At 40.2% G+C, this 19,470-nt stretch overlaps 1 protein-coding gene across 1 annotated transcript in view; it reads left to right on the top strand.

Annotated features, from left to right (window-relative positions):
• Positions 1-19,470, top strand: part of ATG10 (autophagy related 10) — a 57,561-nt gene that overhangs the window by 19,662 nt on the left and 18,429 nt on the right. The window contains exon 3 of the mRNA XM_014309467.2: positions 15,252-15,378. Within this exon, the coding sequence (XP_014164942.2) occupies positions 15,252-15,378 (127 nt within the window). The remainder of the gene's footprint in view (positions 1-15,251; positions 15,379-19,470) is intronic.

Below are 19,470 nucleotides of genomic sequence, written 5' to 3'. Positions count from 1 at the left end.
AGAGAAATCAGATTGGGAAAAGAGAAAAGACTAGAAGAATTCTTGCTTAATGTTAAAAAAGAAAGCCTGAAAGGAAATACGGTTTATCTCTGTTAATATATGGGGCAAAAAAGGTTTGAAATGCCAAGGAATGAAAAAAAAGCTCCTTAAACCAAACTATCATGTTGCCATGAGAATTTACAGTTATAAACTGAGCTTGGATAAACATGCAGTAGAATCAGAGAAGTGGGATGCTGAAATAGCTTTCCAAAAGGAGCAATAGTATCCTGAAGTCAGTTAGTTTGCAGATAAAAGTATATAAATCTAGAAAAAGGAATTGTGTGATGTTTGATATCTGTGGTAACAAGATACTGAACTTCATCACACAGGAGGTCCCTTAGCTTCCTGTTTTATAGATCATTGCTCGTTTGTGTAATCTGTGGCTGCAGTGCAGGATGCACATTTAGAGTTAATGCCTTTGTTTATATGTAAAATCAGATTCTGCAAGGCTGCTTGGAGAGCAAGGAAATCAAAGCAGAGATTGCACAAGAGCGAATATTTTCCCTGTGTGAAACGGGACCCTCATCTTTACATAGCTCTGTGAGAGAGATTTTCACTTTTGGCCTAGATAAAGGGTCCTGAAAGCCTGGGATCTGATTTTCAGAGTGTGTGATCCTCAAAATCCCTCAGATTTTATTCTTTTAAAAAGCTGTCTCCCAAGTTCTGTTTTCATGTGAAGTTCAGCTAGGAGTTTCTTCTTTTATGTCCTGATGGATTAAAGAAGAGAAATGCTGCAAGGTTAGTCAATTATTTCACCTTTGTAGCCAAGCTTTGTCTTGGAGCAGAGAAACACTCTGGTCTTTAAAAATGCAATTATTAATGACACACAATTTTAGATTATTCATAGCTTTAGATTTTTACCTTTTTCTTAGTAATCTTGTTTCCAGCTCTGTTACTGAGAGCATAGTATTTTCTTTTCCTGGGTGGAATTTGTTTTCATTTTTCAGTCATTTGGTGTTAAAAAAGACCAGAACTGACAGTCTTCTCCAAGGAGGATGTGTAACAGGAAAGCAGCAGGGATGTAGAACTTGAGATAACTTTGGGATTTTCTGGAGCTCTGCAGGAGTCCTGCCAACTGGAGGGGTCCACATGAGCACCTGGAGTCTCTCAGGTGGTAGGAAAACACCCTGGCACCATCTGTACAGAGTGCCTTGGTTGAGGTTTATACTGAAAAAAAGAAACTAACCCTGATGACAGAATTATAATTCTATATTAATATGCTCTTTTTAGGTTGATTTTGTCTGAGTGACTCAGACAGTTCCCAGTTGTGATTGGCAACCAATAGCAATGATATGAGCACTGTCATGTTTCCTCATGGAAATGACAGGGCTCGGAGCAGACAGCATAACTGTTTCTTTTCTGCACAGGTTCAGATGGGATTGCACTGCTTTTGTTCAAAGGAACAAGTTCAATGGACTAAAGAAGTTATTGTGTAAACTACTGGAGGATAAAGACTTAGGTGGAGGGAAATGTAAATATAAAATAGAATGGGCATTAGTTGTGCTAAACATTGGCAACTCGCCAGATTCTAACCTTACACCTTAAAACCAAATTAAAATCTGTAATAACTTTTTTTCACTTCTCAACATGGCATATGCTTCTTCTTCAGGCTTATCTCCATAACTAAGTATTCAATATTACTATTTTTTTTTCTATTTTAGGTTAGCAAAGTTACATGTTTCTATCGAGCATCTGATTTTTCCCCTTGCCCATTCCAAATTTGGCTTGGTTCTATGTCTATTGCTTAATATCTGCAGTATCAACAATTCCTTTAATGCCTGTGTGATTAAGAGGTAAACGAAAAAAAAAATCAGTTATTTTGAAAGCAGCTAATATTAAAGGGAGGAAAGACACAGAAGTTCTATTGAACCATGGAGCAAAGCAACTACATCATAGCTGGTCAGTCAGTTTTGGAAAGCTGTGTGACCCAGTCATCATCCTTCATGATTTTAAGGAAATATATGTATTTGTAGTTTTTGTTGTAAAATTCATGTTTCTTTTTTCTTTCCTGTGTTTGTCTTTCCTCCAAAGACTATATAAAGAGTTGGTATTTTCTTCTACAGAGGAAAATGTGGGAAAAGAGTATGTTCAGATGTGTTTTAAGCATGCTTTTGGCACCTGTTTCTGCGATTAATGCTTTTTTTAAATTTTCAAAAGTATTAACCCTCCTAGTGTTGAAATTACATTTTCAAGTTAAAGATGCAAACAAATCTTGCATTTACTGTTGCTTCTCTAGAGACGTGGGTTTACACTGGAAGTTACTTACTGGCATGGTAATGTTATTAATTCTACAGACACAGTTGTAGTGTTTTCCTGGGTTATATCTGATGAAACTCTTGCACCACCTGAAGAAATGAATAAATTTTGGTGTTTGCAGCTTTGGGTATTATTTCATTCTGTTTCTTAAGGTTGCTGGAAATGGTATTCTTTCTGATGTGAGGGTCTCCGTGCTTTGAAAAGATGTCTAATAGTTCACAGAACTATTGGCAGTGATTTTGTTTTTAAATAAGTGTTTAGCACAGAGAGTTGTAATTCTTTCAAAAAGTGATTTGTTAGATTGTTTCAAAGCATGGTTTTTACAGTTGGTAAAGCAGTGGAGGTGCCAGCGTGTGTTCAAGGCTGTCTGAGGCATGGTGATGTTGTCCTGTAATTAGAGGTTCTCCTCACCTGTGGTGAAGCATCCAGCATGTTTTTCACCATTTTCAATTGTAAAATTAAACTAAAAGGACTTTTAAAATACATAGGTATTTTACTACCGAATTATTACAGCCCAGTAATATTTGATTTGTATTTTGGAATTTTTGGATTTGAAAACAAAGATATCTAAAATATTTGTTGAGTGCTTTACTGCCATCACTTGTTTTAAAAGTTGCTGATGTTCCTAAACAGAACCAATTTTGAAGTTATTTTACTAAAATGGTGAGATGTGAAGTCACTAATTGGGGGTGGGTGTTTTCTTTTTTTTTAATGTTTGGAAATACTCAGCATTTTGGCAGGAGAGATCAGGATAGCTAAACTATACTCTCTGTTCTGTTGTGATTTTGCAATGTACGTTTGATCAAAGCTTTTCACTTTTTTGTCTCTGTTTTCACAGAGTAGTTCTTGCTTGTAGGGGGTAGAAGCAAACAGAGCGAAATAACTTTGTAAAAGTAATCTTGATGTAGAATATTCAGTGAGCTCTGTATTGTCACTTTGTATTGGAATACCTTCTTAAAATATTTATTGAAACCATTAAGGCAAGAACTTTACCTTGAATTAATCCATCACTGCATTGCAATGTTTACTTTTCCTTTCAGCTATTCCTATGTTAAACAACAAAAAAATCTATTTAGGACTTTGCCTTTCCTGTTGTATCTTTATCTTCTTGGGTTTATTGCTGAAAATTTTGCCTAACTTCTTTAAGGGTGGAGCTGTAGGATAAGCAAGCACGGTGCAGCTTAAAAGTCATATCACTAAAGACTGTTTTTTTCATAGAAAACCTCAGGACAGAACTGTTTGATATTTATGATACAGGTTGTAACTATCCTTGAAAGTTGGAACAAACTTTGGGTCACATCAGAACTTTGTATAATCAGTATTCAGGGTAGCGGTCTGCATTCCTCTACCATCCTAAAATTGGTTGATAATAAAAACAAGAAAACTGGGGTTAAATTTCTGTCGAGCTTAATGTTACATGTTTTAATGTACTGATTTGAAATTAATGGATTTTCTGTGACTGTGAAGTGGCTTTATTTTTCTCTTTTATCAGAGTTATGACTGCAGTTTTAATGAACATTCACTTTTCTTTTGCTTACTGCTGTGTGGATACTGCAGTACAGGTGAAGGCGTCAAGAGAATTTTTGAGTAGAAAATCCATTTTCTACAAACTCAGATTTTTTTTCAGGAACTTAGTTTTCTGATTAGACAAACAAAGTAGTTCATCTAGGATCAGATGAATCCTGATGAATATGTGACAAGGTTTTAAACTTTTCTGAAAGTTTTTTTTTAGCAAGTTTAATAATCTACTGCATTGCCCAGCAGAGCTGTATTTTTAAAATCTTTTCCCACTAATGCCCTAATGCACACTACCAGGATTATCAAACTGAATGTCCAGCTGATTCCAGGTGAGCCTGTTCAGATTTATGTGGCACACTTTAATTTGGAAATTCTGACATTTTCTATTTTAATATTTACCACCTTAGACCAGAAGGTTTTTGTCCTGTGAAAAGTGCTCATATTTAACTTCAGTATTGATTAAATAAAAAGACAAATATTAAAATCCCGAATTTTGTCACGGAGTGGAAACGGCAGCATTTGGGCGATCTCAGCATTTCTGGTTCTCTGTTCTGGGTGTAAATCACGGCCGAGGCAGTGAGCTCTGTGCAGTGTGTGTGGGATCCCTGGTGGCAGCAGGGAATGAGGGGCATTTGTCTTGTGATTTGTTGGCCCTGTCAATACTGGTGTGACAGGGGAGAGCAGGGCTGCGATCAGCTCGTGGGCAAGCTCAGCGTGGCAGGGCTGCTGTTATAAACTCCATTTCCTGCCACGGTTTCCATCTCCTGCTCTATTGACTGTGCTGCCCAGCTTTGTATCATCAGCAGAATTTGTCAACAATCTCCTGCTTTTGTGCTCAGGTTGTGGAGGAATATTGTAACTAAGATTACTTTACAGCCCAGCTGTGGAGGTGCTTTGTTAGTCGACTGTCTCCTGGTCAATAATTCTCTTTTTAGCTTTTCACTTTATTGTCTCCCCTTTTCCACTTTCTTGTGTATTACATTTTGAACATAATCCCCATATTCTCCACTTTAAAGAACTGCTTCCCATTTGGCCTGGTACCAAATATTTTACTGCATCCAGCCGGATTGAATCTCCTGCATTTCCTTGTCCACTAATTCAGTTATCTTATCAGGGGGAGGTATCAGGTTCCTTTGGCTTGCTCTTTCTTTGACAAACCAATGTTAAGTTTTAATCCAATTTCTACATAGCTCTGTATGATGAATTGTTCTTTCCTTCAGAAATTGTTCTAATCCCTTTTGCCATTTGTAAGTACCACTTGAATTTTGGCAGTTCTTACTTTCTTCTTTAAACGTAGGCTTCAAGAAGTAGGGTTTTTTTGCTTGCCATACGTCTTTTTTGTTCTCTGTAGGGGTTTTCTCTTCATACTCTTGGTATAATTTGTGAGGTGGTTATTCACTCAAATCTGCAGTTTTACCTATGTATTGTTTTACAGTACTTCAGGGTGAAAATTTTAGGAAGTTTTTGTATCTCTGATTTAAATAAATTTAAGCCTCTTCCAAATTCCAGTCCTTCCCCATTTAAATTTTTCTGCTTTAACTCATGATCTCCCTTATTTTTCAAATACATAAAAAAAATCTAAACATAGATTTGGAAAGCTTATCATAGGCAGTTTCTGAACAGATGCTGAGTTCAGGAGGACCCATGAAATGCCTGTTCTGTGGTTCTGTGGTCACCATGGCAGGCCAGAACACATTTCCCTCTCCACCATACAAAGATCTGTTACAAAATCCTGACTGCCGCTTCTTGAACTTGTAAAATTCCTGTCTGATCCTAGAAAGCAGAGCACGCTCTTGATTTTCCATTCAAGACATTAAAATTTCAATAATCTCTGCCAGTCTGATGGCAGATGAGATTCCCACCTGACTTGGTGTCTTGCAGTTGGTTGTTTTTGAGAGATTGAGCAGTCAAATAAACTTAATATCATGAATGCACCTATCTTCATGTATTTTTCCTTGTATTTAATCGCAGTCTTTGAGTCAGATTTATTTTATGTAAGCAGCTATCCTATAATCATCTTAGAACTTTGGTAATCCACATAAAAATATTTTTGTTTGTTATTTCAGGAAATTTAGGTGAAGAAATAATACCAACATTGCATCCAAAACCACTAGAAATATAATTTCCTGTAGTTTGTTTGTTTGTTGTTGTGTGGGGTTTTTTTTTTGGTTTGGTTTTTAATTTTTTTTATTATTTTGTTTTATTTATATTTTGCTCTTTCTTCATCTGTGCTTTTATTCTCTGTTTAGGTAACAGGCAAATGTCTTGCAATACTTTTCCTGGTTTAAAACTCTAACTGTACCAGGATCCTGTAAATATGAGTGGCCATGGTGTCTTTTTATTGAGAGAGGTCAGTTTTGTGTGAATGCTTATCAGCATTTGGACTTGATGGTGTTACAGGTCTTTGCCAGCCTAAATGGTTCCATGATTCTACAAAATCCAAAGGCAAAATCCAAAGCTTCTTTCCTCTGGGAAAGAAGCCTACTGTAAAAGAGTTCCACATACCTGCGCTCACGCTGTGCATGGGCGTGTAGACGTTTGCAAAAACAAGCAAATTGATATAAAAAGGCATCATTAGCCTTTTTTCTGTAAGTTGGGTGCAGTCCCCTGGAATTCAGCTTATGAAAGACCCTGGGAACTGGTTTCTGCAGTCATTAATTCCTGATCCACTCAGTGTAAACTCCTCTGCTACCTGAAACGGAATAGGGACTCCAGCAGTAGTGTTTGAAATTTCATGTGGACACCAAGCTTTTTTTTCCTGAAATTATTCATTCAGAGATTGCAGTTGAGTTGCAGAAACCTATAAACTGAAGTTAGAAAAAAAAAATCAATTAACTTATCTTTGATTTTGGTGCAACACTACCATTTGTAGCCTCTGCTTTATGAATTAAGCCATCGTACGGGATGTTAAAAATATATTAACATATTTTTAATTGCTTTTTCTTCCCCAAATTCCCTGGTTTTGCACTTGGCTGAAGTTTAATATTTAGGGAAGCATGGTCCTGGTTGTCTCCAGTTGATTTCTTTACATTACCAGAGACAATTTAAGTAGTAAATATCTTGCTGTGGGACCCTGTTTGGGATACAAGCAGCAGCACGCAGTACAATTAAAGGTTCTTGCAGCAAATGTTTAGGAAAATACTTTCCAAGAGATCTGCACATGATTAGAATTACTGAGTGCTCTCCTCTTTGGCTTCCTGTTTTGGAATTGAATGCCTTCAGGACACTTGGAATATCTCAGTTTTGAGAAGCAAGAGCAATTTAACCAAGTCTGTACTTCATTGTCTTAGCTATGACTTCAGTTAGTTGCAAATAGGGATAAATATATGGAATAACCCCTGAGATACCTTAATCAAATGGAAGGAATAAATTATAGAGCAGCTTTTGAGGGAAATGAGAGCAGATAAAATGTCCCAACAGTCAGAGCCACGTTCTGGCTTTTTCTCTGCACATGTGTACAATTAGTGGCTCTTTCCTTGCTTCTTGTTTCCCATCCTGTGGCATAATGAGTTTGAACATTTTTTGGAACAACTTGCTAATTGCTTGAAGTATTTTATGTGGGTTATTTATAAAGTTTGAAGGGAAAATTTGATATGCTTGTTGAACAGTTGTGTACAGAACAGTTTCTTGAGGTCCCTCCACCTAGTTCTGAGCAATTCAACTACAAGAATAATTCCTTGAAATGAGTTTAATTTATTTAACAATTCAGCCATTATGCTGATTTATTTGGTAAGAATCCACGAGCTTGGCCAAGTGCAGTTATGTACCATTTCTTGGTGTTTTTAACCCTTCTGCCACAGTGGTGTTGTCTGGTTGTTATGTTTGTGGGTGCTGTTCACCCCACGTTTCCCACCACACACAGCAGTGGAAATATTTGGGTATTCTTAATTCTGTTCTGGGCTTTCTTGTCAAATAAAACACAGTTTGAATGGAGACTGTTGGAAGAGTCATTTCAGACAAAAACATTGTCAATAATTCATGCAGATTTTCGACTTGGCTTTAAAGAAGTGTAAAGCAGATTCAAAGTGGTTAAGTTTGCATCAAGACTTGTTATGTGCCACATTTCTGGAAATTGAAAAGACCATGTTACACTCCATGGCAGTTTTCATTTGAGACCAGGCTAATAAAGGAAGTATCTCCAGCCACTGTGAATGTCTCCAATGTACGTTTGGTGTGTTTGTGATCATTGACATTTGATAACTTTGTGTTTGTTACTATTTAGAATATTCTTACAGAGTATTGTGTTTGAAAATGAACTTAAGGGCTTTTGACCTGCCCTAGTCTGAGTTCAGAGTTTTGTATTTCCTTTGTAGCAGTGATTACAGAGTTGAAGGTAAATGCATCTTTTATTGTATCATTTACGAATACAATAAATAACTTTTAAGAGTGGGCAAAAGCTGAACATACTTGACTTGGTAGGGTCTGCCCCTGTTCTGTTTAAAAAGATAGTTATTATACTTGGATATTTCCAAATGCAAACAATCATTGGATCCTAAAGTGCTGTCATTTTTTGTCTAAGTGTAGGAACAAATTCAGGTTTTCTTTTGGAGATTTTAGGAGTAACTTCACAACTATTTTGAGTAATTTTATAAATATTTTCTGTGATAGCTAAAATTTTTGAATTCAGGCTGTTTTAAATGTGAAATGGATCATTATAATTTAGTATCATCTTCGTGTTTTCCTAATCAAAGAATAACACATGTGCTTTAGCCCTAACATGTAGGTAATAGGATTGGATCTCTCACATCCAAATAAGCCAGTTCTAATTAAGCTACATTGTTTATGATTATTGTTTCTAATGGTTGTGCTTATCTAATAGAGTCTATGGCCAAGCTTAGGTTAGCGTCTCAAGTAACTTTCAAGATGTATCATTTTGTCAGATATTAACTTAATCAGATGCCATTTCCTTTTTCAAGTGGCCAGCATCCGGTTGTTTTATTTCTAGCAGTAAGTCACTGTCCTGGTGTCAGAGCTGTTCCCTTGGAGAGTCCTGGGTGGGCACCAGTGCAGCCGCTTCTAATTGCAGCCCTTAATTTCAAATGCCTTGTTTTTACAGCACCAGATTTTGTGATAATTTGAGCATTTCTGTCTGTAACTTTTTCACCAGAATTACTGTTAAACACTGTCTGTCAGTCTTGGCATCGTTTTCATACAGTTTCCCATCTGAGAAATTAATGAGGATTTGAGTTTGTCTTCTAAAAAGTAAAGGTTTGTAGGCATTTGCTGTCAGTCTCCCTGTTGAATTAAGCGTGGCCAAAACTGGGTTGCCGCTGTGATTCACAAAGCAGAAATAATAATCCTTGTTCTAAAAAAAATAAAGCTGACCTAAAATACAGCTGAACTGCTACTGTTGTCTTCTAGTGTAGCAATTTTTCTCCCCTTTTTTTGCCTATTGTAAAGCACAGAGCCCAGTCCTGGAAGCACTTCAGTTCCGAAGAAGCAATAATCTTGTGGAATAGTACTTAACCTCAAAGCAGTAGCTTACTCCAATTTGTGCAAATGGAAGATAATGACAAAAATGATGGGAAAATCCTTCAAAAGGAGGCTCAGGGGGCCCTTGTGGCTCTGCACAGGAATTGCCCCATGGAAAGGGGGCTCAGGAACTGCCCTGGCACTGCCCAGGGGCGTTTGCAGTGCCCAGCCCTGCAGGTGTCACCTGGAGGTGGCACTCAGAGCCCTGGGATGCTGTGATTGTTCCTGGAAGGCAGGTGGCAAAAATGAGTGGGTACAGGCACCACCATCTCCCACTGCTCCTTATCCCACCATAGTTCCATGGAGAGAAAACTGCTGTGAATTCCTCAGTCGGAGGAATAACACTGGCACAGAACATTGGTGGGGGTAGTGGAGGTGGTTCCAGGTGGGGCTGCTCTGATCCTCTGTTAGGTGTGTCTGTAGCTTCAGGGAGATCTTCCTTTCAGGAGTTGTAGGTAGTTTGGGTTGGTCCATCTTCCCTCAGCTGCTGAGTCCCTCTGTCTCCTTGGATTTCTTTGCCTCATTTCCCAGATTTCCTGTCATTCCCATCAGGAGAGGGTTCCTAACACACCATGCCTCTGTTCCAGCCCTGTGCAGACAGCCTTGTACTCTTTACATTGAAACAAGAGAAAATGTTTCTTCTGTGGGAGGAGAAAAGCCACCAAATTCTACATTTTATATATGACAAGTCAGGAAGAATGAGGAGTGATTTTGTAACAGCTCCCCACCTTTATATGAAGACAAAATTCACAACTGTTCTGTTTTCACGGTCCGTTGCTTCTTTTGCTTGAAAAGGCTTTGCTTTCACTTGTGATAGTGGTTTTGAAGCAATCAAAAGACAAATCTAATTTCCATCTGTTAGAAATGATTGTTCATGCATGAGGAACTACTGCAGTGTTGTGTGCCATGTCTTTTTGGGATGGAAGTCTTGGTTTTGGTGTTTTGGTATGCCGTGAATAACAAAAGGGCTGGGGTTGGGGTTGGGGGGGTGAACTTTTTTTGAGAAATAGTTACTTTGAAAATGACTGGATGCTTTCATAGTGTAATGGACAGGGTGCTGAGTTCAGTCAGAAGAGTTCCCTTTGGAAAATGACATTTTCAGGGATCCACTACCTGTTTACCTTGACTCCACTGGTGACATAGTGGCTTTTCAGGGCAGCTGTGAATTGCAAAAGAAAGCTCCTTGCACGCAGTATTTTAGGCATCACCAAATGATTTAAGAGCCACTTTCTTTCTCTGTTATTGAGCATTTAACCAGGTTCTTCACTTGGATGACTAAATTGTAAGAAGTCTTAGACAATGGAGAGGATTTTGTAGCTGCACACAGAAGATAAATCCATAAGATAACTTCGTTATGCTTCAGACCACTTCTGCTTTCCTTGTGTTTTCCTCATCTGTCACTAGTGATGTCAGCACTAGAAAGCACCTGGAGGTGGTTGGATTCCCCATGTGCTCTTCACTTAACAGAGCAGTTTATCAATGCACATAAAAATGGTGCAGCTGGTGGTAAAGGGTTTTGTACAACATCCATATTACACTGAAATTCCTCGGGGAGATACCTGCATTTTTACAGGCTGTGGTACAGTGGGCTACTTTTGATTAGAGCCTGTAAATTTGAGCACAGTGTGAGCATTTAGTAGTGATCAAAACCAGTGACAGTCAGTAAATGCACTCAGTGACCCCCTCCCCAGGCAGGGTCACCTTGCTGACCACTGTGACTCCGCACTGCATGGTCAGTGACCAGTGGTGGCAAAGGCACCACAAGGCCTGGAGGTCTCAGTTGAGTTGAGAATCTGCACAAGAGGGACCAAAACCTGCAGGAAAATGTCCTGCACAGACTGGGCCCACAGGGACTGCAGCAAGAACTGGATCTGGAAGTTTGGATGCTTGGGAGAACAGCTGGGAGGAGAGCAGAGATAACATCTCACCACGTGGCCACGCCCTGCTCATCAGCCTGATTCAATTCTCCCTGATGAACACTGTCCTACCGTTCAGTTTCCATGCTCAAATCCCCCTATTTGCCAGGGGAGGAGTGTTGAAAGAGCTGCTCCTGAAAGTTCTTGTGTTTCTCAGTGGTGGCTCTGGACCTCTGAGGAGAGAGGAAGAGTGATACACTCTCAACTTTAGAGGCTGAAATGAAGTTAGATGTAAATGCATTCCAAGCAATAAAGGGAAATTTGCTTACTAATCTGGGTTGCATCTCCTTTTTCCCCTCCTCACACTCAAAGCAGCATTACCCATACCTGTGCCTGTGTCACCTCTTCCCAGTCCTGCTGTGTTCCTGCAGGAGCATCTCCCAGGAGCCTGGACAAGGCAGGAATAAAGAGGCCAAGGCAGCAAGAAAGGAGATGTGGAACATGGGAACTGGGAGAAGGGCAACAGTATCTGGACATCCAGGAGAAATATTTATTTGCACCACTTCTCTTACCTTTTCCCCCAAAAGGGGGCCTGCTTCTTAATTTCTAAGGGAATTCAGGCTGAGCAAGAAAGTCTGGCCCAGTTTGCCTCTGAAGGTGAGGTGGAGATAGGAAAGTTTGGTGTCAGTAGGGAAATCCATTTTTTTAGGTGATTCTGTCACCCTCCCAGCTTACCCTGTCTGCCTTGCCTTTCTCTTCATGGTCTCCCTCCAAAGGTACCTTAACCCACACCTCCCTGCTGCCCTGCTGCCACTAAACTACCCAAAACCACAATTAACTCTCTCCTGCTGTCAAATTAACTTGTTATCCCAGGTTTTAAACCTGCCTTCCTCATCAGGAGGAATAGAAATAGTACAAATATGTTATTTTGCCTCCAGAATGACACCTGGCAATGCTTCTTACCTATTGATTTAAATAATTTAGCATTTTAAAAGGAACAAATCAACTTAATTTGTTTTGGGGATACTTAAAGGTTGAGGACAATTTTATATCAATTAAAATCAGTGGTAATTCATTTATGATGGAACTAATGTAATTAATTAGATAGTTGCTGCTTACCTTCTTTGTAATACATACATTGCTTTTAAACATCTGCTCAATAGTCCATTATGATAGCACAGGAGTGATTTTACCTGAGAGCAATAGAGGAGCAGATGCTTCCTGATGACAGCTTCCCAGTTTATTTAGGAAACAGCCAGTCAGTCCTGGATTCACAGTTTTAACTTGAAGCATAGCAGGCATGCAAGTAAATTTGAAAATCAGAAACAAAAAAATTGAGAAACAACTTTCTTCATATAATTTTTAATGATTGCAGTTGGGTTAAAATGCTTTTTTTGGTTAGTGTTGTATATGACATTTTTTAAGGCTGATGTTTGTGTTTTGTATTTTGTTTTGTGGTGTCTGCACATGTGAATGTTTTGCAGCACTTACAAAACCATCCAAATTTAAATTTGATTTCAGTGTTGTCCGGTACAGTAACTAAAATTCAGCATCAGCTCAAAAATAGTCAGAAGAGCAATATAAATAGGAAAAAAAAACTAGAACAATTATTCAGAGAAAGAGTTAAAATAGGCTGTCATGACATATGTAAAAATAAAGTGTCAGTTTTGCTTTTTTAAAATAAATTACACCTGTGTTTTGTATTTATGGCTTTATCAGTAGCAGGTTAAAGAGTGAAAATGAGGTCTTGTGGGCTGATATAAAACTGTCTGAGGCTTCTTGGTTCTAGTGACCCATTTGTAGATTTTTAGCTGTTTCAAAGATCACCTAAAATGACTGTACTTGTTTTATTCATCTCATCAGCAAAGTTCATCTCATCAGCTACAGAGATACCATCGAAACTTGTAGGCTACAAAATGTACTTTGCCTGCAAAAATACTGTGGGCTGTACTTGCAGAGACTGTAAAGAGCACGACTGCACATCAGTGATGTGTCTTTTTAAATCAGAAAACGTGAAATTGCTGTTTCCTGAGAGGAAGGGGGATTAGAGTAGCCCTGAGAAGGATTCAGCTATTTGCCTTTGTGTGCAGATCTAACATAGTCACAAATTAGTCATTTTACCATTATATACAGAATGCAGTGTATGCAGACAGTCTTTTTTTCTAGAACAGTGGTATTTAACGCAGGAACAGGTAGTGTTGCCGTTTCCAGAAGTATCTTTTAGGGCAGGGTAAGCTGGTGACTAAGCAGGAGGCAAGGCCGTGGTATCTGATGAAACATTAATGCCTGAGAAGCACCATGTAGGCTCGGTTCTGAGCACAGACTCCTTCTCTTCCCCACCCAGACTGTACCTGGGTTTGGTTTTTTGTTTTCTTTTCCCACAGGCTGCTGATGGTCTCTTTTGCTATTCTTAATGAAGCATTAATCAATTGTAAAGAAGGTTCAGTGTTATATAGAGAAGAATCTTTTTCTTTTAAGCTGTATTTTACATATAACCACCAGGTATGACTTGTGTGAGGAGGAAAGGAACATCCCTTCTTGGTCTGTCACTCATGTATGTGGGAACTGGGCATGTCATACCTGTCTTTATCTGTCCTGTAACACCAGGAACAGCAATCAACACTGTCCTTCTGGCAGGTTGACTTCAGGATCCCTTCACATACAGTTTTTGAAACTAGGTTAACCCAGAGAGCATGTTTTCAAGCATTCCCACACAGTGCTTTAGGCACTTGTTTCCCCATAAGCAAAAATCAACCATTTTCCTGCAGGCATCTGGAATTTACCAGGAAACCTCTGCTCCGTGGCCATCTGTGATCTTCTCACTTTGTGTCCAAAAATGTTTGGGCAGTTCTTTGGTCTGCAGCTTCCCAAGGTCTGGGCTTTCACTTGTGGCCTTCTGTGCCTCTGCCTCAGCAGCATCTGGGAGCCCAATACACTAAATCTGGAGAAAGTCACATCAGGAAAAAAAACATGAAAATATCTTGGGTGTTGTTACTGTTAAAGTTTATCAGTTTTTATATTTTTTTTCATATAGCGATTCATCCATTGCTGACTGGATAAAGGATGTGAGATAAAAATGCAAAATATCTTTAAATTTCTGGTGTGTTGTATGAACATAGTGTTCAGAGGATGCTGGTTCTTCTTTTCTGCTCAGTCTTTTTCTGTTTTGCTTGGACAGATACCATAAGTCAATATTCAGGGTTGCTTGGCAATAGCCAAGTCATGAAATGCACACCCAACCTGTGGGGCATTATGGTTGCTTAGTTCATGCATGTAAATTTGGGGGTTTGAGCACTGAACAAGTCCACACCCAGAGTGTCTTCTTGGAAAGTTTGCTCTTATGTTTAATCTTAGTGGCATTATTAATTTAATGGTTACATTTTCAGAGACATTGAGTTATGACAGCTTTTAGAAAAGTCCAAACAACTGCGTGCTTAGCACTGTTGGAATATTAATTTGAAATGTTGTGAAATTCGTGCTGCAGCTGTGGTATATCTCAATGCAGTTAGTTTCATCTATTTTGATTTGTTCCAAATCTACCATAAACTTTAGTACTTTACACCTGAAATATACACTAACAGGGAAAAAAATGCTCTCAGTTTTATTATTACATTTTATGTTATTATAAGTACATTATATATATTATATTATTAGCAAAAGCAACTCCTGGCAAAAAGCCTTTAAAGTAGATCAGAGGATTTTTGGTGGATACATTTGATTTGTCTTTTGGCAAGCAAAACCGGATTATTTAAGGATACACTTCTAAAATGGTCTATACTGAATGTAATGAGGACAGGTACAGCTGTAGTCCCCTTATTGTGCCAGTTCCTGTGCCATGAAGATTTTAGAGAGAGCAGCTTAGAAAGATTTCAAATCTGGAAGGGCTTGCAAATAGTTTGTGGAAGGGAGCATGTAAGATGTCTGTAGGTTTCAGACTTCTCTGATTTTCTTGCTAGCGCTGAAAAATTCCCTTGTGAGTTTGCACGAGCAGTGCAGTGAAAGGGGTGGCTGCCGTTATTTCTGTTGTGCGCATTTACTGAGCCCAGGACAGTTTCCCTGGGCACAGCAGCAGAGGCTGACGTGCTGCTGTGGCCTCGTGTGTCGTTCCAGGAGCCCTCGGATGACTCCCAGGCCGCCGGGGTGTGCAGCACAGAAGAAGTGGTTCGCTACGAGTACCACGTCCTCTACTCCAGCAGCTACCAAGTGCCTGTGCTGTATTTCAGAGCCTGCTTCTTGGGTAAGGCCAGCACACACCCCACGTGCTGCATGCAGCGGATGTTGGGAATCTTCTGTTAAGTTGAGGAAGAGATGTAATAAGAAACCAAGAGGTGAGGCTGCTCACCAGAGGATTTTTCAGTGCTCTGGACTCAGAGCTCCAGGACCGTGGAGGAGATGATATCATCTCAGCCTGAGGGAGGCTGATCTTTGGCTCCTGGCATCTTGCCTGTGGTTGACTGAAACTGCTGGTCATTTTTCTTGTTCTTTTCTTGAAATGACTATAACAACTTAGTGCTGCAGGTTTAAACTCGGCTGGGCAATTGCTGGACATAACCACAGTGCTTGAGCCAGAAGGCTGGGGTCTAAACGTGTCTTTTAAAATGTATGCTGTTTTCTGTTTAAATTTGCTGCTTAAGGGGAAATAAAATAATACCGATAGGATATTGACTTTTTGTTTTGTATTGAAGCTGGCTCTTGAAACAGTCTGATCCTGTCCCTCCCTGGTATGTACATTTTGCTACCCACTGCTCTGTGGCTGCAGACACTGTGATTTCAGCCCCCATCCTGTCAAGGGAGGAAGGAGGAACACTCACCCTCCCAGGGAGGCCACTGTTGGTGTCACTCCTTTAATCAGCAGGCACAGAGTGATCACACTGCAGCACTGGCTGTGCTCTGTGCCCCAAGCCTGCATACCTGTGCTCCAGGGGCACCTGCTTGTGCCTGCAGTGGTGTGGCCAGCAGGACCAGCTTGTGGCACTTAGGTGTCGCAGGCATTCTCTTTGTGAAAAATCCTTTCTTTAGGATTTTTCCTTCTGAGAATCTGTGGCCTCAGAGATAGACATAAACAATAGGTTATCTGCTGCTGTGGAATGCAACAGGTCCTTCTGGATTGGCCCATCTTGGATGTTTGTGGTTGATGGCCAATCCAGAACTGAGCTCTCTCACACAGAGTCGGAGAGAGCTGCCTTGTTATCATGCTTTTTCTATTCTATTCTTAGCTTAGGTAGCAGCCTCTGGAAATCTCCTTTCTTTTTCTTTTTAGTATAGTTATAGTATATGTATATATCTTACAATAATAAATCAAGCCTTCTGATCATGGAGTCAAGGATCTCGTCTCTTCCTTCACCCAAGGACCCTTGTGACAACCATCACACTTGGGAACAACGTTGAGTGGTGAGCATGGCTGTGTTGGGTTAGGGCTTGGACTCGATCATTTTAGAGCTCTTTTCCAACCTAAATGATTCTATGATCAGCATCTTCTGTGTTTTGAATAATATCTTAACTTTATCTAGATAAAGATGTCTGAATGTTGCCAGTGATATCTTTTCCTTTTTAATTAAAAAGTAGCTTAAGCTGCTTTGAATGTGTTTGGTAGATTTAATCACTCTCTGCCTTATATTGTTTAATGGTTTCTAATTTTGCAGTGTTAGCGTTTCAAAAAGCACTTCAGATTCAAAATTGAAGAACAAATTCTCGTAGGCTCCCTGGTGGAAAGATTTTAGTCTGAGGTGCAGTTTCAGGAATGGATGATTTGGGGTAAATTTTCAGAGTGGGACATGGGGAACTGGGGACATTGCTCTGCCTTTACCACCACCAAAACTCATTTGCACACATCCTGTTGCAAATTTATTTCCAGCATTATTACAGGCATTTACAAACGTGCAGTGTTTTGCCTTTGAACTTATTGTGCAGACAGGAAGATGAAGGCAGCTTTGCTGTGAGAGACGGGTTAGCCTATTTGTGGTCCTGAAAAATGCCATCTTCTTGATTTTTGCTGAATTTATAGTGCAGTGTCTCTACAGAAGAGGACGGAGATGGTGCAGGTAGAGGAAGTAGGACAGTATCTCTACTGTACTGTACTTCCATATAATTAGTATTCACCATAAGCAGTTAATCACCAGAGAAGAGCTCACAGAGACAAAACAAGTTGTTTAGCTTGTCAGCACCAGGGAATCGGAGGTGTTGAAACATGACTCCTTATAGCTGGAAGTGGATATTACAGGAGCCAGTGGATGATCTAATGCACAATCATGGTATTATGTGCCAACAGCTCCCCTTGCAGTACAGAACTGTAATTGCTCCTACAAGTACAATTATCCTTTAAAACACTTCTTGGGAACCTTTCACAATGGAAAACAAGGGCTTTTTTTAGATGCTTCCGAAGGTCACCTGGGTTCTCCTCAGCATTTTGCATCCTCTTTTAAATTATAACAATATCTGACTCTTGAAGGGAGCAGGATACTAAATGCTGGCAGTAAGTGTGTTTCCTACAGTGTTACCAGCTGGTATTCTCTGATTTTAATTATGGGCAGCTTACTTTTGAAAATGAAGAATTCTGTCTTCCCTGCACGTTGTTGATCTGCCTGTACTGTGCTGTCTGAAGGTCCCAAAGTGTGATTTTTGGAAATGTACAGCTGGCATGTGCTCACAATCACTTGAGATCCCTGAGCAGAGTATCCATTGTCTTGTCCCAAACCTGCTGTGAGGAAAACTCTGGGAGATGCCCTGAGTTTTTTTTCTCTTGAGGTAAAGGATACACTTCTCACTTCTCACTTGGTCAGACAATCAGCAATGCTCACTGCATTGCTCACCTGGACTAATCAAGGAACAATCTCCCCAAGACTTACCTCAATTTCCCAGTCTAAATTCCTGCCATTGTTTGTGGACTCGGTAAGAGGAGGGGTTCCTCACAAGGCTCCTGTGAGCTGTTCTGGCTCCCCTGGGATCCTGCCCATACTGATCCCCGTGCTAATTACAGCTGGCTTTGGGAGGTGGAGGTGAGCTGTAATCCTCCCAGTGGTTCCACAGCCCTGCCCCGTCTTGCCTTCCCCAGCACAGGGCACAGAGCTGGAATTCAGAGCTCTGCTTCCTCCCTGGCAGTGTCTGCAATGCCCATCACACCTGGGAAACAATGATTCCTCTGTTCAGCCTGGCTGAGGCTTTTGCAGCATTCACCTCCTCCCTTTGTATAACAGCAGCTGATGCCAGCCAGTCCAAATCTGCGCTCCAGCAGATGCTTTACAAACTTCTCTAGAATGTTGAAATCAATGAAATCCTGCCTTTCTCCCGCTGCATGTGAGTGCAGCTTCCATTCACCTGGTCTCTCAGCCCCTCCTAGGAAAAAGGCTCCCCGTGGAGTTGCTGGGGGGATTTTCCTGTGATCTCCAGCTTGGCTGGCATCCTCAGGAGCTTGTGCCAACGAAGACATCCAGTTCTCACTCCTCTCTGCTAGAACTGATGTTCAGGCATTACAAGTTGCATTATATCCTTGCCCTTGCTGTCTAAATTGGATTAAATAACTTACTTTCTTTAACTCATCTTTTGACCTTTTTTGTTGTTTGTGAGATAAAGTTTGCTACGTAAGGTGGTGCAAGGTAAGGTTTGAAATTTTGATTGCAACAGAACTAAAACATTTTGAGAGACATCTAAACTTTCTTGTAATCTCAGGGGATGGATTTACAGGGAAGATCTTGTTCTGCAAGGACAAATACTTCAGTTGAAAATAGTGATTAAGCATGATGAGACTGTCTGGAAAGGTGTTTGGGAACATTATAGGGTACAAGAAGATATTTTTAGGCAGTGTGTATATACATAAGAAACATTTTTCACTGCCTCATGATACTTGCCACGTGGTGTTTATTCCTAATTTCGGACCTGCTGAAGTCACAGTCAAGTGTCAGAAGCTCAAGGCAGAGGCTAATTTCTCCAAAATCAGCCCTGTGCCTGCCATACCATCCAGAAACGGCGCCCTTCTTTCTTCCCTTGGCTTCTGAGACTACCAAATAGGTAGCTGAAGAAATGCATGAACCCCTGCTGATATCTGATGTCAGCAATTAGCCCTCTTGGAGACAGATGGTGTAGGCAATTATCCTTCCCCTTCAATGCTGGCATCAGCCAGATGGGCTGAGCTAGGTCCAGTAAGCTTTCTTTAATCAGCAGAGTATTTTCCTCTTTTCCTACTCTTTAAGATGTCAAGGAGCTTCAGTCTTTTCCTGAACCATCCCCATCTGAAGCCAGGCATTCAGAACCCTCTTGCCATACATTAGAAAGCCCACAGTGAGGTATCAGCAGCACAGGTGAGCACGGGCACCATTCCGGAATCACTCCGTGT

Source organism: Geospiza fortis, unplaced genomic scaffold, assembly GCF_000277835.1.
Source record: "Geospiza fortis unplaced genomic scaffold, GeoFor_1.0 scaffold43, whole genome shotgun sequence".
In the NCBI taxonomy this organism is placed as follows: Eukaryota; Metazoa; Chordata; class Aves; order Passeriformes; family Thraupidae; genus Geospiza; species Geospiza fortis.
The sequence above is the reverse complement of the archived record's forward strand: the minus strand, read 5'-3'. Positions and strand labels throughout refer to the sequence as shown.